The 27,826-nt window shown below is 38.8% G+C and overlaps 1 protein-coding gene across 4 annotated transcripts in view; it reads left to right on the top strand.

Annotated features, from left to right (window-relative positions):
- FRMD4B (FERM domain containing 4B) overlaps positions 1-27,493 on the top strand; it is a 330,390-nt gene extending 302,897 nt beyond the window's left edge. For all 4 annotated transcript variants that reach the window (XM_061197131.1, XM_061197132.1, XM_061197134.1 and 1 more), the window contains 12 exons: positions 2,869-2,945; positions 4,490-4,628; positions 5,109-5,250; positions 6,148-6,281; positions 6,378-6,497; positions 7,662-7,890; positions 10,388-10,444; positions 12,108-12,255; positions 15,609-15,728; positions 17,290-18,101; positions 21,861-21,993; positions 25,784-27,493. In XM_061197131.1, coding sequence (XP_061053114.1) covers positions 2,869-2,945; positions 4,490-4,628; positions 5,109-5,250; positions 6,148-6,281; positions 6,378-6,497; positions 7,662-7,890; positions 10,388-10,444; positions 12,108-12,255; positions 15,609-15,728; positions 17,290-18,101; positions 21,861-21,993; positions 25,784-25,904 — 2,232 coding nt within the window. In that variant the 3' untranslated portion in view covers positions 25,905-27,493. The remainder of the gene's footprint in view (positions 1-2,868; positions 2,946-4,489; positions 4,629-5,108; positions 5,251-6,147; positions 6,282-6,377; positions 6,498-7,661; positions 7,891-10,387; positions 10,445-12,107; positions 12,256-15,608; positions 15,729-17,289; positions 18,102-21,860; positions 21,994-25,783) is intronic.
- Positions 27,494-27,826: the final 333 nt, after the last annotated feature.

The following is a 27,826-nucleotide window of genomic DNA, read 5'->3' as shown; positions in this document are numbered from 1 at the left end:
AACATTGATAAGAATCACAAAGGTAATACATGCCTAAAATGTAGGCCTCCCAAATGGTTAGGGAGTGGAAATCTCACTCTTGTATGAAAAAGATCAACCTTTGTTCATTTTATACAAACTTCTATTATTTTAATTTTTAGAAATTAAAAAAATACAGGAATACCAAGAATGTGACTACACCTGCATAACCACTTAAATTGACGATTACTAATATTTTGTTATATTTACTTCATCTTATTTTTATTAATAAAGTAAATCAGACATGACTGGTAACATTGAAGTTTTCTGTGCCATTTACCCCTCATACGTTCTACCGTCCCCAACCGCCATCACGAAGGAAGTTTGTGCCATTCCTCTTCACTTTTATACTATTGCAGGCACATATATGAAATTACATTTTGCAAAAGCTTTCCAGGGATCGAACCTGGGCGACAGCAGTGAAAGCACCAAGTCCTAACCCACTGGATCTCCAGGGAATTCCCTGCAAAAACTTAAGATTTCAGGTGGGGAAATGGCTTTGCCTTTCAGACTTAAAAATGCAGTCTCCTTCCCGTAACTTCATTTGCAAACCCAGTTGCCATCTAATTATTTCACTCTTTAAATTAGCTGAAACGCTTCATCTTTTAAGTAGGGTTTTTGCTTGCAGGGGGACCGTCTGCTGTCCGTCTGCTGGCAAAAGCGCTAGTATTTCACGTTTGTAAGTGATAGGAGGGAGAGGCGGCGGCTTTCAGAGATCAGGTTTCAAGTCTGGCCCTGGTTTTACGTGTGTGGGAATGGACGCAAAGGAAAACACAGCTGAGCTGCATTGTGGCTCTTCTTGTCAAACCTGTTCGCGTCCAGGGTGAGTAAAACGGGGGAGCAATGTCTCCCTCACCCAGCCTCTAGTGAAGTTTGTGCCTGGATTCAAAGCAGCTTACTTCCCAGGAAACAACCATCTGAATCTACCCTGTACCCCATTTGAAAAATGTGTCTCTGTCCTGGGAAAATCTGCTAGAGAGAACTTAGCTGTCCTCTTCCTGATCAAAGAAGGAGTGGAACTGGGGTGATGTCACTCGGTGGAGTTACTGATGTCATTAGGGTGTCAGCCGTGGGAGGCTCGGTTTGTGAAATCGAGTTACACCTAAGTGTCTTAGGAAACTCCATTCAGAACTCACCGAGCTGCCTGGCCGGGACGGGGGGAGGGAGAGAGCACCTCGGACTTTTCCTTCCCATTTCTGTCCCACTTTTGGAACCTTGGGATTAAAAGAAATGAAAGCCTCAAACCTATGGACATTTTAGAAAATCGGTATGTAGCTTTAAGCTCTACAAATTCCTTTTTCTACCTGGGTGATCGTTGTAGTTACAGACACTACGTGTTCAGACCATGAAGGGCTGTGCTCTTAGTGGTTGCTGGTTTATTTTACTCGGTTTGGGACTGGGGGTCCAGTTTGAAAACGTCTGTCTTCCAGCTATATGTGCACAGGAACCTTTAGCTCGTGCTGTTCCTCTACATGAGGTTTTTTTTTTTTTAATTAATTAATTTATTTATTTATTATTTATTTTTGGCTGTGTTGGGTCTTCGTTGCTGCGTGGGCTTTCTGTAGTTGCGGCGAGGGGGGGCTACTCTTTGTTGCAGTGTGCGGGCTTCTCACTGCGGTGGCCTCTCCTGTTGTAAAACACAGGCTCTAGGTGCGTGGGCTCAGTACTTGTGGCTCGTGGGCTCTAGAGCACAGGCTCAGTAGTTGTGGCCCACGGGCTTAGCTGCTCCGCTGGCATGTGGGACCCTCCCAGACCAGGACTCGAACCTGTGATTCTTAACCACTGCGCCACCAGGGAAGTCCCAACATGAGGTTTACATGTTGGTGAAAAGTGTTGGTTCCCGTACCCCAGGAAATGGTTTTGCTGATCATGCATTGCAGAGAAGTTACTATCTTGGTGATTAAAATGCTTTTTGAAGATTCTTTGAACATAATTTAAAAATCCAGCCAAAGTCTAATAATGGAATGAAATCGCTGTGCTAGTATTTCTCTGATCATCAAGACTGGGATGGAGAAAAGGAATTCAACTACGAAGTGAAAGTTAAAAGGACAAGCTCAGGTTAACGTGAGGGGTTGGGAATGAACCCAGAAAATGCAGCAGGGCACACTCAGTTCTGTGAATGAGCTGCTTTTCACAAGTTATTTAGATTTCAGATGCCCACTGCCAGTAAGTAAGTTCTGTTTCTCCCAACCAACTGGCAAATAACACCCAGTGTAGCATTAGAATGTCAACAGTAGAAATGGGTTCTATTTACAAAAGCTGGAGGCTCTAGCTCAGAAACCAAGAGGTCAGTGTCAGCGTTCACTCCCACCCTACCCAGCCTCCAATTCCTAGTGGTCAGCTTCTGTCCCATTTAGAGGAACTCTTGTAGGCGGGAAACTGGTATCTCGGAGAATCACCCCTGCTTGGGGTTCCATTTTACTTTCACTTTGCATTCTTTTGAATTTAATCTGTGGTCTTGTTGAGACATCCCTTTGAATTTGTTTCCATTTAAATATGAAGTCAACGTCTCTGATCAGAAGGCATGGGTTTACTGGAATCTACGATTTCCTTACCCTTTTATTTAGTTGAGTCAGAGGAAAAATAGTATGCATGTCCCCCACAGTTGCCTGGTTTTATTGTTCAGGGAAGATTGATGAGGTGAAGATTACCATCAGAAAAAGGTTTCACATTATAGTTAGTTTGTAAAAAGACTGCATTACATATTCATGTCTAATCTTAGTGCTTAATTCTTAATCTTAATTCTCAGTCTTAATTCTTGATTTTTTCATTATTAAGCTGATTTCTAGGTTTAGTAAAAGTTAACATTAATTAAAGCTGTGTGGCTTTTCTGTTTTCTTCATTTCTTAGTTATTCCAGTGGAAACAGCTGGAGAACTTATATTTCCGTGAGAAAAAGTTTGCTGTGGAAGTTCACGATCCACGGAGGTGAGGATCACAGACTTTCTTCTGTATGAGCCTGGTGACTATCCAGATATGCTGCTATGAATATTCATGTGCACGTGTTTTCATTTCTCTTGGGTATATATCTACGATTGGAATTGCTTGATCAAATGGTAACTCTTTCTTTAACCTTTTGAGGAACTGCCAGATTGTTTTCCAAAGAGGCTACACCCTTTTACATTCCCACCAGCAATGTGCATGGTTTCATTTTCTCCGCATTCTCCCTAACACTTGTTATTTTTAGGTGTGTGTGTGTGTGAATAGCCATCCTGATGGTGTGCAGTGATAAGCTCATACTGCTTTGAATTTGCATGCTGAGCATCTTTTCACGGGCTCATTGGCCGCTTGTATATCTACTTTAGAGAAATGTCTATTCGGATCCTTTGCTCATTTTCAAGTTTGGTATTCTTGGTCACTTAAATAAAAAGTTGCTAAATTATCTACATGAATTGAAGTCAGGACATAGGCTCTCCAAGTTCCTCAGAGGAATTCCTTATCGGCCCTCAGCGGTTGCTTTTCAGATAAGTTTACGGATATTTGGAGGTCTGAGGGATGGAGGAAACAGCTGTGACAAAAAGATGACCCAAAGAGATAAGGCAAATTCCTACAAAGAACATTGGTGCCCTTCTCCCACCCCCACCCCTACACAGTGTCTGCCTTCCCCCCATCTTTCTCTCTCTTGCTCTCTCCTTACTCTGACCCTCTCTCCTCTTTTCATCTGGTGCATAAGCAGTACTCTGGACCAGTTTTGGACATGCATAATATTATTATGTTCATCCTCTGTTAGTGCCAGAGATAGTGTCAGACAATTCTACGTAGACCTGAGATGCTCTCTTACCTTAAGGAAGGTGCTGACCCCGCAGATCCTGGTTGCTTTGTCTTTAAAATATTATCACATTTATTCCCGCCTTCTTGTGATGATTGCACATCCTATGGTCTTTAACTAAATGTTTTTATTACAGCCTCTAATGTGGCTAATTCTCATCTGCTTTTTTTAAAAAATATTTAATTTCTATAATTTCCAATATCATGCTTCTATACAGAATGCAGGATGTGTGTATTTATGCACATGACCATACTAGACTTAGGTTTTTCTAAAATATTATACAGTTGGTATATTAGTTAGTAATCATTTTCTTTTTTAAGTTAATTAATTTATTTTTTAATTTTTATTTTATATTGGAGCATAGTTGATTAACAATGTTGTATGAGTTTCAGGTGTACAGCAAAGTGATTCAGTTATACATATACATGTATCTGTTCTTTTTCAAATTCTCTTCCCATTTTCTCATCTGCTTTTGAGTGTGTGAATGTGTTGTTTAATATGCTGCTTTTACAGAGAGCTATTACCCAGGTGTGATTGGTTTTCTCATAAAAGGAGAAAATCAGAAGCTTGGCCCCTGACAGCAAAAGAGTATGGCAGAGCCAAAACAATTAAGGAGAAGCTTTGTTACATTACCCACTGGGTACATTTTATGTTGTGCTGGGCCAGAGACAGATCGTTTTGAGTGCTTTCCTTAATCTTTCAGGATTTCGGTATCCAGAAGAACCTTTGGGCAAAGTGGCCTCTTTGTGCAAACGTGGTATGCGAACTCTTCTCTCATCAAGTCCATCTGGGTAATGGCAATTAGTCAGCATCAGTTTTACTTGGACCGGAAGCAAAGCAAAGTAAGTAACTAGAAGCATTTCTATAAGGGCAAAGTCCTCTCCCTCATTGGCTTTGTGTTCGCAAGATAAGCTTTCTCAGAAAAGATGCAACCACATGGGTTTTTGTTTCTCGAGTTTTGTTTTTTTAAACTTTACTACCAATTGTTTTAATTTTTCTTACATTTAAAAAAATGGGCAACGTATAACCTGATCTGAAAACTGTAAGATTTGCCAAATTTTTGGCATGCATGTATGTGTGTACACTCAGGATGTTTTAATGTTAATGATTGAACTATACCATGAGAAAGAATCATGCCTAGTTACTAAAACGTTTTAACTGCAAAGCTGAAATCTTATATTTTTGTTCTGAAAAATATCACTTTTATATATAAAAATTCTATATTGTCCTCTGTGTTGACATTTTTATTCCATAGTAACTGAATTGCTTTATTAATTTGAAATAGGTTTAACCGAATGAATTCCATTTCAATGTTATATTAGGCAAAAATTCCTTCAGCCAGGAGTTTAGACGATATTGCAATGGATTTGACTGAGACGGGAACACCAAGGGTCTCCAAAATGGTGACACTAGAGGCAAAAAGTCAGTTCATCATGGCAAGCAACGGCAGTTTAATCTCCTCAGGTAATATTTTTGGATTAGAGAGCATGCAAGCGATCTTTATCTTATTTCATATTTTTTTGGTTGTAAACCACTTTCAAATGTATCTTTTAACCCATTATTTTGGGAATAAATAAACATATGGAACCTACAGTATATTGCAGTTTTGAATAAATTTTGAAATTAATTTTTAAAAGAGTATGAAGAAAGTTAAATAGTAAAGTCAGGTTGTATAATTAACAATAGATGCTAAGATAGTGAGTGCCTCAGGGTAGCTTGCAAGAATATTTTCTCCCCATAAGGTTCATAAGCTTTTTCTTTCCCCAATATGTAGTTTTTGATACAAACGGTTGTCTAATTCTCCACTTAACGTAAATTGAACCATGACCACAGCCTTCGAACCCACCTCACCCCCCAAAAGTGATTTTTGCCCCTAAACCCTTCCTCTGTAGAAATTTTGGATAAGAGTCTCACTAAGTATACGTAACTTCACTAAAAATAATTTCTCATCTAAATCCCATTGTCAGCTTGTGAACCTGAAGCACAGAATATTCCTTTGCCTTGCTTACTTTCTAAAAGAACATTCTAAACAGCTATCTCAAGGAACATCTTACCTTCTCTCTTGCTCAGAAAAATGATTTTTTTCCTTGGGTGTGTCTGAAACACTAAGCATTTTATCACTGCTTCTAAAATGACTGAGCCAAAATGCAAAAGGCATATATTATTACCAGGCTTTATTTGATGCTTAGAAGCATGAGAAAATGTTCTCCAGTTTCCTTTTATTATGTTCAGAAACAAGGAGAAAAGAAATAAACTATTATTAAACAGCAGATTTGGCTTAAAAATCCCTTGTCCTTTAAAAAGGAAGGAAACATGCCTTGTATAAACCTTCTCTGCGCTCCCTCCCAATCCCCCCCCCAGGTTCTCAAGACTCGGAAGTCAGTGAGGAGCAAAAGAGAGAGAAAATCCTTGAACTCAAGAAGAAGGAAAAGCTGTTGCAAGAAAAACTTCTGAAAAAAGTTGAAGAACTTAAGAAGATCTGTTTGCGGGAGGCTGTGAGTGTCTTCTGCTCTTGGGGAGCATTTCAAATCGTGTTGGACAATTCCAGCCAGGGTCAGTGACCTCCCTCTCGCTTCTGTCCTGTTTTACAGGAGCTCACAGGCAAAATGCCAAAGGAGTATCCACTGAACGTAGGTGAGAAAGCTCCTCACGTCAGAAGGCGTGTAGGTACCGCATTCAAATTAGATGACAACTTGCTGCCGAGTGAAGAGGTATGAGCATCAGCTCTGAGCGTGTCTATCAACAATGAGACAGAAATGCTGTCAGTTCAGTGTGGCTGACTTGTTCCTTTGGTTTTTGAGTTACTGCTGTACATTTTATCTCACCAGTTCAAAGTGATCATGGAGACCAAGTTGAATTCTTTCTTTCATGCACAGTCTAGTTAAAATTGAGTTCTCTCTCATGACTTTACCCCCGCCAAACAGAAAGAGCACTAAAGGAACTCTAAATGTTTATAAATTAAGAAGTATTATTATAAGAATTAAGACTTCCAGCACTAGAGTCTCCCACTTAAAATCAAGTAGCCTTTGGCAAATCGTTGACCCTCTGTGAAGTCTCAATTCTTGGGTTTTCTCATCAATAAAATGGGGGTAATGATTGTTCTTCCCTCTGAGGGATGCAAGGAGTATTCAATGAGATAACACATGTATAGCACTTGGGTATAATAAAGGTAAAAGATTTGTTAGCCAATATAGAGGGTACTTTCTCATCTGCCTGACATCAGACACTGTGACCCTACTCGTGTTTCTTGCAGAAGTTTAGCCATCTTGGCTTTAGAAAATGATAGCAGTTTCCATTAATAATAAAGTGAGCATTGCTATTTATTGAGTGTTCACTGTATACCCAGCTCTGAGCTAAGCAATGCACATACATTATTTCCTTTAATCTTCACCATACTTTCATAAGGTGGGTGTTATCTCCATTTTACAAATGATAAAAAATCGAAGCATTAAAAATTAAGCAATATGTCCAGGGTCATGCAACCAGGAATCACCCAGAAAGAGGAATCAAACCTCAATTTATCTGTTTCTAAAGCTGTGCATGTGAATATAGCATTCTCTGGCTATGAATCTTGGGTGAAGAATCCCTTCTTGAAAAATACGATCTTCATCCAACCAACTGAATGAATGGAAGGCCATTCCCTTCTTTGAAAAGGACAGAGAGTTGGACTCTTCAGTTAAAGTAAATGGAGGAGGGAGGTCTTGTCTTCTAGGAAAGTGTTTGAGAATACCTAAGCAGTAAAACTTAGGAAGATTTTATTCTCAGAGAGCATCTGATTTGAGAACGCATGAGAAAGAGAAATTTTATTATCTAGTACATATCACAGTGACTGTGTGTGTCCTTAAAAATAAAACAGTATCATCATGTAAATGCAGGACCCTGCTTTGCAAGAACTGGAGAGCAATTTCCTAATACAGCAAAAGCTGGTTGAAGCTGCAAAGAAACTTGCCAACGAGCCAGATCTTTGTAAAACTGTGAAGAAAAAACGAAAGCAAGATTACACGGATGCAGTGAAAAAGCTTCAGGAGATTGAAAATGCAATAAATGAATACCGAATTAGATGTGGAAAGAAACCCAGCCAGAAAGCAACAGTTATCGTAGCAGGTTAGTAATTAGTAAGGTTTTTTAGAGTCACATAAGTCAATCCTCTTGATGGAATGTACGATTTCCAAACCAGTTCATTTGGTAAGGGACAAAAGAAAGAACAGGATTAATTATGAGTTTCTTAGGATAAAAATGGTTTGGAATTTCAGTCTTACAAGTATGTTAACTTGGTTTTTAGTGACCTTCTTACTATTGTAATACTATACTATTGCATTGCTTTAATTTTCAGCATGAAAGAGCTTTCATAGCAATATTGGTTCCTAATCAGACGGATTCACCTTTAACTGGCCTGATGTCATTGCAAGAAATACATTTGAAAACACAGGATATTAAGAGAGCTGGGCCCTACCTAGTAGCTTCTCAAAGGTTTTTAATGCAGCAGACCATACATTTTCTTAAGGACCTATCCAACATATGTGGATAGAAAAGAGCTCTTACAATTATTGTCATTTATGGAGGCTATTTAAAGATATGGGCATATGTTCATGTTATATTATGAAATGCAGAAGGCAGAATATAAAATTGTAACCATAACATGGTCCTGACATTGTATAATTATGTACACACAAAGACTGGTTGGGAAAGAGTTCAAAATATTAATAGTTGTAGAATTTCATGTCACTTAATTTTCTTCCTAATTCTCTTCCATATTTTCAAAATTCTCAACATTATATATCTAAAACTTTAATATTCAGGAAAAAAGTAAACTGAAAAAAATCTCATTTAGGTCGATTTCAAGTCCAGTTGGCCTTCCATATTTATTAGCACGATTTTCAGCCTTGATCACTGGTTGAAATACGATTCTATTTCTTTGATTCCAAGACTTTTTTTTCCCCCCCATTTAAACGTCTGTGAAATTGGGATAATTCTTGTACTAGATGGAGTGTTACAGTTACGATCGGCATCTTAGATTTGACAAAATATGGTAATCAGGTTTAAAGTGTACTCGGCTTCAGAGCATATGATTTGCAAAGCAGAGATATGGCTTTTTGGAAAGTGAATGCACAGACATCAACACACAAGTGTGCGTCAACTACAGCTGGGGAATTTAGGATGGCTTTGACTCTGAATGAGAAATCCAGTTGGCCTGGTCAGTGGCCACATTCTGGACCTACAGAGATGAATGATTAGCAGTGCACTTAACTTTCATAGCCATTTGTTGTGGCCCATTCATCCCCAGCTGTGTAAGATTCAAATGTTATCCTTTTCAGTAACTGACATTTGGGCAGCACTGGTGCCAGTGGCTGAGCATATATCGGGTGGATTTTTTTAAAGCCTGCCTGACAGCTGACTCTACTGGCATTTCGCCTTCAAGCTCTACTGTGTGTCCGATTAAGAGACAGTCCTCCTGGCTCTGATAGAGATTAACATTTGAGACTGGGTGTGGAGATTCACTTCATAATGGCTTTGAAGCTTACACTGAGGTGTCGTGTTTGCCTGTAACCTTGCCCATCGTTGACAGTGAGTATGGAATGATTTGCCAGAGCACATCAACATCTGAGATATCACTTTTTGCTAAACCCATTTTGTAACATTTGATGGGCACCAGTGATAATCAGATCATTATGGGCATTTTCAACCACCAGAGTTCTTTCACCCGAATGCTGTGTTTAGGGAACCAAAGTAGTAAGTATAGCTAACATTTATTGAGCCTTTGTCCTGTGCCAGGAGCGGGGCTAAGGGCTTTACATCTATTACATCATTTAATGCTCACCAAAGCACTAAACACTAGGTACTATTCTTATCCCTATTGTAGAGGTGAGCCAAATGATGCTTGGAGAGATTAAGTAATTTGCCCTGGGTCTCAGAGCCAGTAAGTGACAAAACCAGGATGTGAACCCAGGTCTGTCTGTTTCAGTAGTTCTCACTCAGGGGCAGTTTCGCACCCCAGGGAGCATTTGGCAATGTCTGCAGACATGTTTGATTGTCAAAACTGAGGGTGGGGAGGTGCCGGCATCCAGTGGTGGAGGCTGGAGATCCTACCATACAAAGGGCAGCACCCACCCTCCTCCACCCCCACCCCCCTCAACAAAGAATTATCCAGTCCAAAATGTCAGTAGTGCCACCCACTGTTAAGAAACCCTGGTCTGATTGAGAAGCTTATGCACCACAAGTGACCACCACACTCTATCAAGAAAAAGCCCTTCTCTTCAGGGGAGGGCTCAAAAAAATAAATTATCCTAAATTAATTATCCTAAATTAATTATCCTAAATTATCCTATACTATCCTAGTACAGTAGACTCTCAAAAGACCGTTCTCAAACTCTGTTCCACTTTAATAAATAATCCAATGTAATATTTGTACAGTATATAAGATGTTTATACCTTCAGTAGTCAATGAGTTCATTCTTACAATAGTTAACTATTCCTAATGCACTGTAATTAGTTGTGTTTATCTAAATAAAAATAAGATGCACTCCATTGAAAAGGGTTTTATTGAACTATTAGGGGTGTCCAAATGCACCATTATACTAAAGGCAGTTTATTTTATTCACAGAAGACATAATCCCATCAGAAAGTAGCTCCTTGTCTGACACTACCACCTATGATGACCGTAAGTAGCTCCCCCTTTTCAGTTTAAAATGTTATATATTCTGAAATATTAAGAATATTTTTGAGTTAAGTAAAGTCTGTTTATTATTCTTTTGGGAAAAGTAGACAGCTAACTTACATTTATGCAGAATGGCTGGGAACGGGGGAGTAGGATTAACTTCTACACAGGTTAGCTCAGCATTAAATACAGTACCGTACAAATCACATGACTTCAGGGAATCAGAGTACCATAACTCGAGTGAATCGGTATCTTGATAAGGATTTGTAAGGCTCTGTAGGATTTTTTTTTTAACGTTTGAAGTAACTATAGAGAAGTTGCATAAGTAATACAGAGTCCTTCACCCAGCTTTGTCTACTGGTGACATCTTATATATTTAGTGTCCAATACCAAAACCAGGAAATTAGTGTTGTGTAGGCTACACTACACTACCAGGAAATAATGTAGAGTTTATCACTGTCTACTTATTCCAGTTAAGTTGGAGTTTATTTTATTTTTCTTAGGAAGAAACACACATTTTAGAAATTGGGTTACATGTCATTATGTTGGTTTCCTAGAGGTAGACTATATCTATTGTAATGACCTGTGGTCAACATATTTCATGATGGAATGGATTTCATATCAAGTGATAGAGTATTTCCTTGTAATCCCTTCCTTGTGCTTAAGCAGAGGAGCTCGCTATCTTTTTGATGTGATTTAAAGAATTTGGGGGAACCACTAACCCCTACTGCTTTATCTTCCCCCAAATGGAATGGTTCATGAAAGTCTACCATTTCAGAATTCTTCCTTTGAGCTGAGGTTTGATCACGTTTGCCATTCCTCTTTGGAAATACAGATACCAGTGGGAGACACAACAATTCCCTAATGACTCACCATAAATCAGATTCATCACTTTTAATGATAGGATGAGCCTTTGGTCAGCCGAGGAGGCCTAAGAACGTTAAAAGTAAAGCTGAACAGGGCTTCCCTGGTGACGCAGTGGTTAAGAATCCGCCTGCTAATGCAGGGGATACGGGTTCGAGCCCTGGTCCGGGAAGATCCCACATGCCATGGAGCAACTAAGCCTGTGCGCCACAACTACTGAGCCTGTGTGCCACAACTACTGAGCCGGTGCACCTAGAGACTGTGCTCCGCAACAAGAGAAGCCACTGCAATGAGAAGCTCGTGCACTGCAATGAAGAGTAGCTCGCTGCAACTAGAGAAAGCCTGCACGCAGCAATGAAGACCCAACACAGCCAATAAATAAATAAATAAATAAATAAAACAAATTTAAAAGTAAAGCTGAACAAAACTGATCCAGGCCCGCTTTACAGGCCAGCTTCCTCTTGGCCCCTTACACACTGAGGTTTTTCTGTAATATAATTCTAGAAAAGTATAGTATAGTATCACCCATTCCACCTGAGAGATTTATTTGCGCAGCATGCCACCTATTGAGTTGGCGTAAGTTGGGTCAGGCCCCACAAGAACATTCAGTAATTTTTTTTCTATTGTATAAAATATAAAACTAAATTTTCTGAAACGTAGGTACTTTTAAAAATATCATCTTTGGAAGACCACTTTGCTCACCAGACAAATCTTCCACTTTCTTTTTTGGGAGGTGTTGGCATGGTGTTTGTTTACTTTTTTATTTATCTACTTATTCTTTCATTCAATTTACTTATTATAGCCAATGACACCTGTACTCTTGCTGGGCAGCAATCAAGTTCAGTACCTCATTCTCCAAGAATTCTTCCTCCCAAGTCTCTCGGGATTGAGAGAATCCATTTCAGAAAGTCGTCCATCAATGAACAGTTTGTGGATACCAGACAGTGCAGGTAAGAAGTCACATTATCAGTGAGGTGAATGCCTTGCCACTATGAGATCTCTTCTCCAAAATAGTCAACCCATTTTTGCATTATCCTTTTTATTCTTGCAGAAAGTGTTATCTTGTAAAACCAAAGCATACAAACTAACCCAGTTATTTATTGTTGGTAACAAGTGGAAGTGTTTCTAAAGAGATCTTTTGAAAAGTATTTGGTGTTTCCTTGATTTTAAAGTCTATTTGATTTATATTAAATTATAGGAACATTGATTATAATCTGAATTTGGGTATAGTGTCCAAAGTTCTGTTTCATCACCCACGGTTTCAGGAAACTGTCATTAAATACCACTCTACCAAACCAAGTGACAGAACTGACTTCTGAACTTTCAAAGGAAAATGGGACTTCAGTACATTTTTAGTCTGTAAAGTAGATAATACAACTTCTCAAGTGTCTCAAGTAAATAGTATCAGGGCAGTAACAACAGGGCAATAACTTTTTAAAAGATGACAGACCAATGGTTCCCAGAATTTGGCTGCAAGGATCAATACTAGTTTTGTTTTTTTTTTTCTACATAGGGCTCAAGATAGGATTACCAACTTTTTACTTTGCCTAATCAGAATGTTGAAACAAACAGCACTACGATTTCATGAAAAAAAAATGACATTTACATATCCAAAATACAGTCATCGTTGTAATAATAATAATAACAATAATATGAAGTTAACATTTATTGAGCACTTACTATGTGCCAGACACTGTTTGAAGTGTTTTAATATGTATTAATCAATTTAATCCTCACAACAATCCTGACTGTATTACTACCATCCTTACCATTTATAGATAAGTACACCAAGGACCAGAAAGCATGAATCACTTGTTGGGTTTGTCAACTAGTAAATGTCAGAATTGGGATTTGAACCTAGGTAGCCTGACTCCAAAGCCTGTGATGTGATTTTAGCCAATATTATATTGCATCTCAGGGAAGATGGAAGTTAGTCTCAAAATAAAGGAAGATTATTTAGATTAAATAATTTTTCACTTATGAAAAGAAAACCCACATTTTGTTATATTTCTAATTTGTCAAAGACCAGTGAAAACTTGTATCTCATATTAGCCCCAGTTTGTAGATTAGCATCTAAGAACTGTTGCCTTAAACAATAGAGATCCAGGTGTCTAGAGCTGTGCTGTCCAATTTAATTAAAAGTAAATAAAATGTAAAATTCGGTTCCTCAGTCCTACCAGCCACATTTCAAGTCCTAATAGGCACATGTGGCTGATGGCTGATATTGGGTAGCACAGATATAGCACATTTCCATAATTGAAGAAAGTCCTATCAGATAACACTGGACAAGTGTGTTTATTATATTAGGGAAAACAAAGCTATTTCAGCAAGAGGAATTATAACTGGGAAAATCATTATCTTAAAAATTATTATGCCTCCATCCCCAATAGCTTAAGATGGGTTTGCTCTTTGATCCAGCAATTTCGCTTTTAGGAATTTTTCCTCTTGAATTAACTACAGGATGCTTATCACAGCATTGTTTATACTAGTAACAAATGAAAACAGCCCAAATGCTCAACTAGTGGATTGTTTAACTATGGTCAGTCTTTACAGTAGAATACTATAAACTCATTAAAATAACAGTGTAGGTGAATATTAAGTGACATAAAATGTTAAATCAAGTTTTTTTTTTAAGTGGGTTTTGAAAGAGAATATACAGTAAGACCTCATTTTTTGTTGTTAAAAGTATAAATGCTTTTTTTCACTGAAGTATAGTTATATTACAATGTCGTGTTAGTTTCAGGTATACAGGAAAGTGATTCAGTTATACATACGTGTGTGTGTGTGTGTGTGTGTGTGTGTATTCTTTTTCAGATTCTTTTCCCTTATAGGTTATTACAAAATATGGGGTATAGTTTCCTGTGCTATACAGTAGGTCCTTGTTGGTTATTTATTTTATATATAATAGTGTGTGTATGTTAATCCCAATAAAAGTATAAATGTTTGTAAGTATATATGCTTAGAAAAATATCTGAAAATGTTTAGTGTTGACTGACTTATCTGAGGTATCAGATTATGGACATTTAAATGTTTATCTATATTTTTAAACTTTTTTGCAATGAACTTGACATGCTTTTGTAACAAGTGGAGTGTAATCAAAGTCATTTTTAATTAAAAAATTAACTTCAAATTGTGTTCTCACTGTGCTGGAAAGTGGACAAAGTGATTTAAGGATGCTGTGAATGACAGTCCACTACCCAAATTCATGCTGCAGCCTATTTTTGTATGGCCCATGAGCTAAGCATGGTTTTAGATTTTTGAATATTGGAGGGGAAATCAAAAGCAGTAATATTTTGTGACATAAAAATTGTATGAAATTTTAATTTCGGTGTCCACGGTCAAATTTGATTGGCACGCAGTCACATCCATTCACATACATATTGTCTACACTGGTCTCTTACTTCAAGGGCAGAGTTGAGTCATTGCGACAGAGATCATCTGGCCCACAAAGCCAAAAATATTTACTGAGAGGCTCTTTACAGAGAAAGGATTTGCTGCCCCTGCTCTCGTTGCTTCCAATCTATTTTATTCAGTACACCCTTTTTTAAAAGTCTTTTAGTTTTTTCCTCCATATTTATGACTCAGTCACATCACTTGTGCTTCCCCTAAGACTCATCTAAGATGCACCAGGATACTAAACCACAAAGACAGTTTTCCCAATTATCTCTTTATGTTCCCATTCCTTCAGTTTCCAGTAAGTTTCCTTCCTTTTTTTTTTTTTTAATTGAAGTATAGTTGATTTACAATGTTGTGTTAGTTTCACGTGTACAGCAAAGTGATTCAGTTGTACTTAGATGTAATTTTTTTCAGATTCTGTTCCCTTATAGGTTATTACAAAATATTGAGTATAGTTCCCTGTGCTATACAGTAGGTTCTTGTTGGTTATCTATTTTATTTTTAATTTTTATTTCATTTTATTATTTTTTTTGAATTTTATTTTATTTATCTTTTTATACAGCAGGCTCTTTTTATTTTATTTTATATTGGAGTAATTTGATATACAATGTTGTATTAGTTTCAGGTGTACAGCAAAGTGATTCAGTTATACATATACATATATCCCTTCTCTTTCAGATGCTTTTCCCCTATAGGTTATTACAGAATATTGGGTAGAGTTCCCTGCACTCAACAGCAGGTCCTTGTTGATGATCTATTTTATATATAGTCGTGTGTATTGTTAATCCCAAGCTCCTAATTTATCCCTCCCCCCTCCAGTAAGTTTCTAATCAGCTTATAACAAGTTTGCCAGAAATGTTAGATGGCTCCTCATTTCCTGAATTCTTTTTATTTTTTACTATCACAGAGAAATGCTGTCGACACACAGCAGTCCTTACAAAACTCTGGAGAGGCGGCCCCAGGGAGGGCGAAGCGTGCCCACCACACCTGTTCTCACCCGGAACGCCTACAGCAGCAGCCACTTGCAGTAAGAGGGCTTCATTCCAGTTGCTTTCTCTCTGTTGACTTTTGCTTTAAGGTTTTGTTTTACTTCACTGTGGTTTGTTTGTTTTTTAATTTGGCTGCATTGGGTCTTCATTGCTGCGCGCGGTCTTTCTCTAGTTACGGCGAGTAAGGGCTACCCTTCGTTGCGGTGCGCAGGCTTCTCATTGCGGTGGCTTCTCTTGTTGCGGAGCACGGGCTCTAGGCGCGCGGGCTTCAGTAGTTGCGGTGCGTGGGCTCAGTAGTTGTGGCTCGCGGGCTCTAGAGTGCAGGCTCAGTAGTTGTGGAGCACAGGCTTAGTTGCTCCGCGGCATGTGGGATCTTCCCGGACCAGGGCTCGAACCCGTGTGCCCTGCATTGGCAGGCGGATTCTTTTTTTTTTTTTTTTTTTTTTTTCCCCCTTTTTGAACCATTTCTTTTTTTTTTTTTTTTTTTTAATTTTATTTATTTATTTATTTATGGCTGTGTTGGGTCTTCGTTTCTGTGCGAGGGCTTTCTCTAGTTGCGGCAAGTGGGGGCCACTCTTCATCGCGGTGCGCGGGCCTCTCACTATCGCGGCCTCTCTTGTTGCGGAGCACAGGCTCCAGACGCGCAGGCTCAGTAGTTGTGGCTCACAGGCCTAGTTGCTCCGCGGCATGTGGGATCTTCCCAGACCAGTGCTCGAACCCGTGTCCCCTGCATTGGCAGGCAGATTCTCAACCACTGCGCCACCAGGGAAGCCCGCAGGCGGATTCTTAACAACTGCGCCACCAGGGAAGTCCCTTCACTGTGTTTTTAATCACTTTCTGCAGTGGGACTTTATTTTATGGCTCTACACTTTCTATGCACTTAACAGTTCAAATATGTGAGCCAAGAAAATGTGCTTGAAAATGTACGTGGTTTGGGTAGATACTGGATTTTTTGTGCCTTAATTTTTCCAACTGGATATTACCATTTGTTATTCAATGGTGAGGGTGAAGATAATGACAGTAGCAACATTTTGAAGTGTTTACTGAAGGCCGTGCTATTTTATATGCACTATATTATTTAGTCCCCACAACATGTCTGACTGGAGATACTTGATACTGTTTTTTTCCTCATTTTACAGAGGAGGGAGGGAGATTAGTTGAATATCTTGTCCACATTCATACGGCTGGGAAATGATGGAGCCGTAACTCAACCCGGACGTCTCCAATGTCAAAGCCAAACTCTGTTCCCCAACAAATGCTGCGTTCACCCTAGTCTATGTATCCTACTATCCTGTTGGAAGAAAGAACCCTCCAAAGATATGTGGGATTTTTCTTAGGCTTTGATGTAGGTTACACAGCATCAGTTTATCTTCCCTATTGTCAAGGAAGGATGTGGAATGCCCAATTGACAGAATCGATTTCTTTTCTCATTTTGACCATGTGAACCCAGTGGCTTCTGTTGTGTGTTCAGCTTTGGAAACCTTAAAAATCCTAGTGCAGTTCAGGAGCTATTAAATCGTTCGACGTGGTGTCCTTTTCCCTTCCCTTGGTCCTCCTTTCCTCGTTTGTCTTTTACAAGTTTGCTTCCTCCTCTTTCAGACCCGAATCTTCATCTCAGCACTGCCGCCAGCGGAGTGGAAGCCTTGAGTCCCAGTCTCATCTGCTCTCTGAGATGGACCACGATAAGCCATTTCCCTCCCTCTCCAAATCCCAAAGAAGCAGCAGCACAGAAATCCTGGATGACGGGTCTTCCTATACCAGCCAGTCAAGCACAGAGTATTACTGCGTGACACCCGTGGCCGGCCCCTGTTACACCACCCAAACTCTGGACACTCGCTCCAGGGGTCGGAGAAGATCCAAGAAACAGAACGTTTCGACTTCAAATTCAGGAAGCATGCCCAACCTAGCACAAAAGGATAGTGTGAGGAATGGCGTCTACTCAAAGAGTCAGGAGCAGCCTGCTTCCAGTTACTACACTGCCGGGTACACGCCATATGCAGAGTGTGATCTCTATTACAGCGGTGGCTACGTCTACGAGAACGACACTGAAGGACAGTACAGTGTCAATCCTTCCTACCGGTCCTCCGCCCACTATGGATATGACCACCCAAGGGACTACAGCAGGTCGTGTCATGAAGACGAGGTCGACCGGGTGCCCCATAACCCATATGCAACTCTCCGGCTGTCGAGGAAGGCTGCTGCCAAGTCAGAGCACATCACCAAGAACATCCACAAGGCCTTAGTGGCAGAGCACCTGCGTGGCTGGTACCAGCGGGCCTCTGGGCAAAAGGAGCAGGGCCACAGCACACAGACTAGCTTTGATTCGGACAGGGGATCGCAGAGAAGCCTGGGCTTTGCCGGGCTGCAGGTACCCTGTTCTCCAAGCAGCCGAGCGTCTTCCTACTCTTCGGGTAAGAATACTGCAGAGGCACTTGTTATCCAGATTTCATTTACCTCATGTTCCCCACCTACCCCAAGCCACTCCCCTCAAGGGTCATGAGACCAGGACCCAAGGTCAGGAGAGTGGTAGCCATTGGGTAGAGCCACAGATTCAAGTCCAGCAAACATTTATTGAGCACCTACTCTCTGTGCCGCCCTGGGTTAGGGGCTTTCATATATTTTTATCCTTTCTAGGTCTTCCATTGACAGTCACATCTCTTTAAAGTGTTCAGGGCTTTGGGATGAACAGATATACACTACTATATATAAAATAGATAACCAACAAGGACCTACTGTATAGCACAGGGAACTATACTCAATATTTTGTAATAAACCTATAAGGGAAAAGAATCTGAAAATGAACATTTTATATATATATATATATACACACACACACACATAGACATACCTATATATATATATATATGTATATGTAAACTGAATCACTGTGCTGTACACCTGAAACTAACAGAACATTGTAAATCAACTATACTTCAATAAAAATAAATAAGTAAATAAATAAACGTTCAGGGCATTGAGGTTTGACATATTAAGGAGAATAGCATAAATCCTTCAGGTAAGCAGAAAACCATTAAGGTTATACATCTTTCCCTGTTCACAACTAGGAATTGGATTATCTAAAGGCAGTTCGTTCCAAATGCTCAGGTCTCTGTGTAAGGCTTCTAATGAGTCTGATAGGAGGTGGCATTTACTAACCACTGTTCCTGGCAGTGTTCTAAGTACTTTGCAGGTCTTAATTCAGTAATCATATGTATTCCACTTTATGGTTGATTTAAGGGACTTTCAAAGATAATTTGGATTGGAGGTGTTCCCTTCACGTGTTGACTTTGGTCCCTAACTCCACTACTGTTCCTGGAGGATTTACTGCGTACCTCCAGCTGTGCTAGGCATACTTTAAGGAGAGAAATGGGGGCCTAAATGTGTTTCATTTATTCAGCAAACAAGCAGGCATAGATACTGAGGAGCCAGTTTCAAGCCAGTTCCTGGCCTGGATGAATTCACAGTCTAGTTAGCAGCCAGAGGAATATATGAAAATTAAGCAATATTAAAACTCTAAGAAATGGATGAATTCTCAAACCACATGAAAAACCGAGGTCATGAGTCTTGCCCCCTCTTTCAAGCACGACACCTTAGTGTCAGGGATTCCTGAATCATTGTGTGATCTTCAGTGAAAAGTATTCCTTTAAAAGTTTCCTAATGTTGTTGACAAGAGGCATCTCCATGGAGATTTCTGTTTGGGTTCTAGTGTTCTCGTATTTGTCCAGGACTTTGGACTTCTGCTTGGACTTTCCCATTTATTACCACATCTAACATAGGAAAAGCCTCCTGTAGTTATTTCTTATTTGTGGCTCTGATTAGAGAATGCCTTTCTTCCCCTTCAAGTTCTGGGTGTTGCATGAGAAACTTTCAGAAACCAAAGAAAGAGGGCTGGGATGCATGTGGATGGTCATCAGGGCACAGCACTGGGGTAATGCTTCTTTAAACAGCGAGGCCAGGGAGAAGCAGGTGTAACTCAGAAACTTCAACATTCCTGGCCGTTGGCTCAGGACTGGGGCAAAGGTGAGAATGGAGATAACACTTCCTGGACCCAGTGTGAGGCTGTGAACCTTGCTGATACCAGCAGGATTTGGCCCCGTAGGCCAAAAGGCATCACGTTTTAAGGAATTAGACGGATGGAATCAGTGCTCCCAGAATTCCCTGTTGGAATTTTCCTCATTCCTGTCTACATTTTATAGCTACAGAAATGTTTTATAACAGGCACGCATCATTCTCATAGAGAGATAAGTTTCCGATTATTTGCCGAATTAGTCAGGGGTTTTGTAACCTCTTCCAGCCACCTAAAGGCTCTCTGGGTGACTCAGTTTTAGTAGTAAGGACAATCACCATTTATTGGCAACTTACCCTGTGCCACCCGACCTGCTCAACACTTTACGTGTACTCTCCCACTTAATGTATGCAGCAGTTCTATGTAATGAGTGATGTTGTTATGTGTATTATTATTATTCTACTCTTGCAGCTGAGGCAGTTCTGACTTAGAGCGTTTAAATGACCCTGCCCGAGCTCCAAAGCTAGTAAGTGGCAGAGTAGGAATTCGGTCACAGCTCAGACATCCTAACCACCACGCCTCTGAGTTATGAAACCTTCCTGGAAGCTTAAAGTGGGAATGTCATATCTTTGAGTCAAAACCTTGTGGCATGCAGGACCACAGATGAGTTTTGAAATGTGTTTGTCCCATACTGTCACATGTGCTTTGTGGGTGTGAGAGAGAAGAGGAAGAGGTTGGCCTCCAGGAGCAGGAAATGGAGGAGAGCTGGAAGGTTCCAGGAACAGTGCGGGGTTTTTGAGTCTTGGATGACTGGCATGGCATTGTGCAGCCTAGGCATGGAGCAGGACTGGTTTTGGAGACAGGACAGCAAATGCCCAGCGATGAGGCATTCACTGGGTTTTGCTCCCAAATTATGCCCTTGTCTTTTTTTTTTTTTTTTTAACCATTTAAAAAAATTTTTTTTTAATTGAAGTATAGTTGATTTACAATGTTGTGTTAGTTTCTGGTATAAAGCAAAGTGATTCAGTTATACATGCATATATATATTTATGTTTACATATATGTGTGTATATATATATATATTCAGATGCTTTTCCCATATATGTTATTACAAAATATTGAGTAGAGTTCCCTGTGCTGTACAGTGGGTCCTTGTTGTTTATCTATTATATACACAGTAGTGTGTATCTGTTACTCCGAAATCCCTTATTTATCCTCCCCACCACCTTTCCCCTTGGTAACCAGGTTTGTTTTCAAAGTCTGTGAGTCTGTTTCTGCTTTGTAAATAAGTTCATTTGTATCACTTTTTAGATTCCACATAGAAGTGATATCATATGATATTTGTCTTTCTCTGTCTGACTGACTTCACTTAGTAGGATAATCTCTAGGTCCATCCATGTTGCTGCAAATGGCATTATTTCATTCCTTTTTGTGTATGCCCTTGTCTTGTTACAGATTAGTCCCTCAGAAGAACTAAATCTCTTCTTCTTGAAATCTTTCCTATACTAGTTTCCCTCCCCTACCCCACCCCCAAAACTTTTTTTTAAAAGGCAAAAATGTGCCTTGATGCTGCTAGTGGCCCAATATTGCCTTTGGCTGGGGAACGGGCAAGTCTCAACAAGTCAACGTATGGAATGCTTTTCCTCTAAAGGTCTCCAAAAACTCAAACTTGTCATCTTACCTTTACAATTGAGTCTATGAAGCTATCCAGCCGCCATAGCCTGACTGAGACACTGGGAAGATTCTTTCAATATATGAGAATTTTTTTTCTGGCTTGTCTTTTGGGTTAGTTTTTTATAGCATGTCTTTCAATTAACTTTATTCACATTTATAATAATAATGTTATCATTTATTGCTAAGCACAGTGCTAAATATTTGCACAAATTAGGTTATTTAACCCTGGTATCATCCCTATACAGAATATATTTATATTATTATCCCCACTTTACAGACAAAGAAACTAAGGCTTAAAGAGCATAAGCTATTTTGCCCAATGTCACATGGCCAGTAAATGACCAAATTGGAATAGGAACTCTGTTGGTTCCAAACATTGGCTTGTAAGCTCTACTCTGCACACAGCTGATTAATGTACATCTAAATGGCCTAAACAATTCTCACTTTGAATAGTCCCACTAATTTTGTCTTTTTTCATTTTTATTTCTAGTGTCTTCTACAAGTGCTTCCGGGAACTGGAGGACCCAGATAACTATAGGGCTATCTGAATACGAGACCCCGGCACATTCTTCCTACACCAGCTGCTATGGCAACATCTATAATCCTTTGCCCTCTCCAGGCAGGTGAGAAAGGCATGCTTAAAAATTTCAGTACCCTGTTCCTGGTCTAAAGAATTCAGGAATCCAGTTTTATTTTATGAACGCTAAGTAATCTAGCTCAAGGGTTGGCAAATTATAGTCTAAAACCGGCTGCCACCTATGTTTATAAATAAATTTTTATTGGAAAACAGCCATGCTCATTCATTTACATGTTACCTACGGCTGTTTTTGTACTATGAGGGCAGAGCGGAGTAGTTGCAACAGAGATCTTATGGCCGACGAAGCCAAAAATATCTGGCCCTTTAAGAAAAAGCTCGCTGGTGCTCAATCTAGCTCATTCAAATCTGACCCTCTTCTTAGAGTCCTGTACATTAAATTTTGTGTCTGAACGTTCTTTTTAATTGCTATACTTGAAACTGTACTATTGATATACCCAGTTAAGAATTTTCTGGAACCTTGAAGGAAAAATATCTCTATGGAAGAAAAGGCTGTTCATACCAAGATTCCTCATAGACAGTTGGTGGGCTTGATTTCAAACATTTGCTGCCTTTTTGTGTCTGACCCTATGTTCATTAAGTAGCAACAGACGCAGCCAGCTGTCCTGTGTGTCTGTCATAGTAGTTCTTTGTAAACATTTAGAGGAAATAGACAAGGTCAATTTGTTAAAATGTGATTATTAAAAAGATTGCAAACTCTGGATTACGTTTTTCAATTCTTCGCATACATGGGAGGAGTTAAATTTGAAGCGGTCATTTTTCTCGATCACTTTCTCACAGAATATAATCTGTACCCCTGGTGCCAAGAAGTAAAGCATTTTCTGTTTCTTTTTGTTTTTGTTTAAGAAAATTTAATTTTGCTTTCTTTAAGTCAGATTGCGTCAGGCATAGGAGGCTTACATAGACAATAACTTTTAAAGGTGAATACTGGTGAATTTGAGGTTAGTTTCTTACTAAAGCACTCAATGTTATAAGCAAATTGGAGATAATTCAACCCCAAAAGCTTGTTTTTCTTTTCCATATTTAGCGAAAGTTTTTCTTGGCTTGAAATATTAGGCCAATTGTCTCAACTCAACAAAGGGCGTGCTCAAAATAGAATTTTAATGAAAATATACTTCAGAGGACGTCAGAGAGCTTGGACTTCTGTACATAATGCTTGCAAATGAGTTAAGAGCAGGAAGACTTTGGCCCAAAACTTGAGCTGAACTTTTTCAATTCAGTTCTAATCATTTTGTATAATACATTTGCAAATAATGTTCCTGTTTGTGTACTTTCACTTTCGTTTTTGTTGACTGAGTTAGAAATGATATAAAACAAACCATTCAGGGCATAAGACAGTTCTAATATCCTTAACACCACTTTCATAGGACTCAGGAAGTATTAAACATTTTTAGAGACAATCTGTTTTTACAAAGTCTGTCCATCTATTACAGCCAGGCCAACATGGCTTGATAGCAGAGTCTGAAGGGGCATGATATACAGGAAATTAGAAACTATTTAAAGACCCCTATTGTGTATGTGTACATGTGCACATAATATGAGCTCATTGTAGAAAATTAGGAAAATAATAAAGGAATAAGTAAGTAGGAAATAATTTACTCATAATTCCATCATCTAGAGATAGTAGCTAGAAACATTTTTGGCACATTTCCCCCATTTTTCTGTATCCATTTATAACATGGTCATAATGATATCATACATACAATTTTACATCCTTCATTGTACGTGAAATTGTGCACCCTTCATTGTACATCCCAGGTTTTTAATTAATAGCCTAACATAAATGTGTTCCCATTTTTTTTTAACAAAACTCTTTAAACCTTATTTTATGCAACCAACATGATATTCCACTCAATAAATATGCCGTACTTTATGAACAGTTCCCCATAGTTTGATTTTAAATGGCTTTTAAATTTTCTTTCTTTTTTTATTGTAAATAAAATACAATACTTTGTGCAAAATATTTGTCTGAATTCTAGATTATTTCCTTAGGACACATTCCAATAAGTTGGTTTAATGAATTAAATTGAAAAGCATATTTTTTAAGCTCCTGCTTACTAGAAACATTTGCCAACGTACCCTCCTATCCCAGAGAATTATGGGAATGCTTATTTCTACCCATTTGTCCATTTAGGATTTTATTTTTATCATGTACAGTCTGATCAATTTAACTTGACCTATTAATAAGGCAAGTATAACAATCCTCCGTAAAGCTTTAGAAATTTGTTCTAAAACTGCATGTTATTTTTTATGAAAATGTAATTATTAAAATAGGAGAAAAATTGGGCTTCAAGATAAAGATAAAAAACTTTAGATCTGCCCTTAAATTGAAGATTTGAAATGCTTAGCCATAGATCAGTATGTTTTTAAAAATGAAGTGCATGTTATTTAGAGATTGTTACCTCGGAGTGTCCAGGTCTTAATATTATAGAAAGCTACAAATTTATACCAATAAAATTTTTTTCCTCGTATGATGTAGTATAACTGTTAGCAGCATAAACTTTGTAAAATTAGAAATGTTGAAGTCTCTTCTGCTACCTCGTATGTAATATAGTCAAATTCCTGGCTCTGCTGCTGCAAACTGTGTTTTCAAATAACTTTTTTTCTTTCACTTCCTGTTTTCCGTTTCCTGTCCTCTTCCTTATTGAACACTCCCCATTACTAGGCAGAACCAAGGGCTTCTGTCTCGGAGAATGGTTGTGTCTCCAGAAATGAGATCAGTTTTCAATTCTCTTTTAAGTGTAGCCAGCTGTAGTAAGTACAGTCCCTCAAATCGGAGTGTTGCTTCTTGCATAGCAGCAGTTTTGCTTGTTCTGACTGATGTGTGAAGTTACAGAAATCTGCTTTTGTTTTTATATTAGAAAAAAAACACTAAATATCTGGTTTTGCGTAGTGTTTATTTCCAAAGCTCTTTTCCAGAGGACTTTTTATTCACCTGTACTAAAAGACATTGAAGTTTAAAATAAAAAGGAAGCTACTAACTCTCTAACCTATTCTAACCTACTATTACAGGAATGAGGTTTTGCTTATTGGAATGGTGTGTACAGTAGGATGCCTTCTTTTGGATGTACTTTCCAAATGGGCCTGTGATTATTTTATGTGATGCTGTTTCCAATTTACACTTGACCCATACACCCTAGGGAAGTACAATATGTCCCAAGGTACCCTCGCCTCCCTTTAAGTATGTTCCTTTGTTTCTAAGAAAAACATCTAGTATATTTCCCTTAATTTGAAGACTGCTTAAAGTGTAGCTGTCAAAAATACTTCAAAAGTCAAAAATACAACTCTCATACAAACCTAAAATGAGTATATGTCGAAGATTGATTTAACTCATTCATGAGAGAACTAAAAGAATGCTAAAGCTGGTTCCCAGATAATTCAAGAGACTGAATTCCACACACTGAAAGGGAGAGGACTGAATTGAGACTACTCAATTCAATACAAAACCAGTTAATATCCTACAGGGCAATAAAACTATGACCATAATCTTTCTACTAGACAGAAGTTATTTGTATCTCTTCCAAACAAAAACCCCCAAGTCAACATGTAACTTAACACAGTCTGGGTCCTCATCCATGGTAAATGTAAGTTAGACAAAAGTCTGTCTCTCAAGAGAAGTAAATACTCCTTGCATGGGCCTTGTTAGACCATGTTCCAGTAGGACGTTGAAAAAACACACTGTCATCCCTTGCCTTATTTCCAAGTTTTCGATAATTTTCTTAACAGTGTTTTCTACTAACTTCTTTGAGTATAGTAATCTTTGTACTCTGGGAACAAAAATGACAACAAGTTGTAACTTTTCTGGTTTCCTTTCATAGACCATACACAGAGACCGGTCAACTGGACAATACAGATGGAAACCGGCTGGAAGACAGCCTGGAGAATAGTGAGCAGAGGCTCTTTTGGCATGAAGACTCAAAGCCTGGAACATTAGTCTGAACTGCAGTTGAGCCTCTTGACCGAGCACTGCATTCTCACACTAGTGTGCCTTGCAAAATGTGTTCGTCTTCCCAGAAGGCTGTTGGCTATAGAAACCTAAAGGCTTCCAAGGTGGAAGAGAGGACTCCCGTGGCCCCGGAAGTGAATCACACACTAAGCCGCACAAAACCCCTGAACAGCAACCCACCCTTCCAAGTCTAGGTGCTAACCTAACAGAGCAAGGTCAAGACCACATGTGAACCATTGCCAAGGAGGACTCAGCCTTTACCAAGAGCAAGCACTTTTTAAGAGAACAAAAGTTGTTGAAGGCAGACCTCAAAACTGTGAAAAGTGCGTTCAGGGTCTCCAAAAGGAAAGAAGGACCGGGGAAATTTCAGAGCACAATTCAGAATGATGAGAGAAGGGAAGCCAGAAGCTCCTTAGTCACTGCTCACCATCGGAAAGTTTGAATTTGTGAGCTGGCGAAGAATTACATACTCTGTCTACCGGGACATGAACAATTTAGACAGTATTAGAAAATTACTTGAAGAGAAGCTGGATTTTTCGTGAAGTTCTGAATGAGTGTAAATGTTTTTAGGCTATTATCCAGAGTGATGGTTTTCATAAGCACCATAAAATGGGTTCTGGAAAGACTTATGGCTGTAGCATCCTGTAATATAACTTCATGGTAGCAGACTGGGGAAAAATGAAGCAGCCCGCTGAGTAACTGACAAACTCTGCTTGGAGAATTTTCTAAGGTACACTATCATTGAGTTCCTTTTTTCTTTCTACTCCAATGGCATGATGAACTATTGTTCAGGCTGGTAACTCTCCAACGCAGCTGTCATTGCAATGGCAGACTTGATATGGAAAGTTTTTATAACCAAGAGTTTGAAAAAGTACTTTAAGGTGATACAGCAAGAACCCAACACAATATAAAGAAAACAAACCATGAACACCACATCATTTTAGATGAATTGCGTGCCTTAAAATTGTGAACATTTGAAGAGTAAGCATATTGTCTGGATTCCCCAGGTAGTTCTAAGTCACCAAGTGACAAAAGCAAGATTAGTCATTAAAAACAAAAACGAAAACCTTCCAAGCTGCCGTAGATTTAATTATGAGGCTAAAACTACCTCATACTTACCTTGGAAGAATTAATTCGCTATGGTTTATCATTGGATGTTTTGGGTTGTTGTTGTTTTTTTTAAACAAATATTTCCATGTTCTAAATGGATCTTTTTTTTTCATCTTTACTCTGCTTCAGAATTCCGTAAAAGGTGCTCCTTCCCCCTCTTTTATACAGTTTTCTTGTTCATATTGTGAATAGAGAAGTTTCTGAACAACTTTTGGGGAACATTTTCTATCTATATTCCAAAGCATGTAATATATACATAAAGTTGATTTGTTAAACTGGTCCTTAGTCATTTGTATCATTGAAAATGAAGTTTGGGAGAAAAAAATTTGGAAAACAAAAAGACATGCAAAAAAATAACTTATTCCTTTTTGCATATTTGTATAGCCTTCTAGAAACAGATATACCCTTTTGCATATTCTTTTACTGTTCTGACTTTTTTAGGCCTATTATTTTTTTTACATAGGTCAATAAATGAAAGGTGTGCTACTGAAAATGTTTATGTATCCTTCCTTCCATTTATGTTCAAACCAGCTGAAGGTACTCTACTTCAAGTAATCAGGTTGGACAAGATTGTAGATGTTTAGTTATGGTATTGCCATATTTTATTGATTCCAAGATGCCCACTTTTTCATACTTACATCCGTGAAATCAGGGTGCATCTTTTGATTGCTGACGTGTTATAGTTGAATTGGCAGTGTTTTTGTTTTTTTTTTCTTAGTGAGACATAACGTAACGCTGTGTCTTAGAATAAAATTGTCTTAGAATTGGTGAAATACAGTAGTTTATTACCTCATGGAGGATAATG

The sequence above is a fragment of the Eubalaena glacialis genome, chromosome 7 (genome assembly GCF_028564815.1).
Source record: "Eubalaena glacialis isolate mEubGla1 chromosome 7, mEubGla1.1.hap2.+ XY, whole genome shotgun sequence".
Lineage (NCBI taxonomy): Eukaryota > Metazoa > Chordata > Mammalia > Artiodactyla > Balaenidae > Eubalaena > Eubalaena glacialis.
Note: the sequence above shows the minus strand (reverse complement) of the source record. Positions and strands in the feature narration are given on the sequence as shown.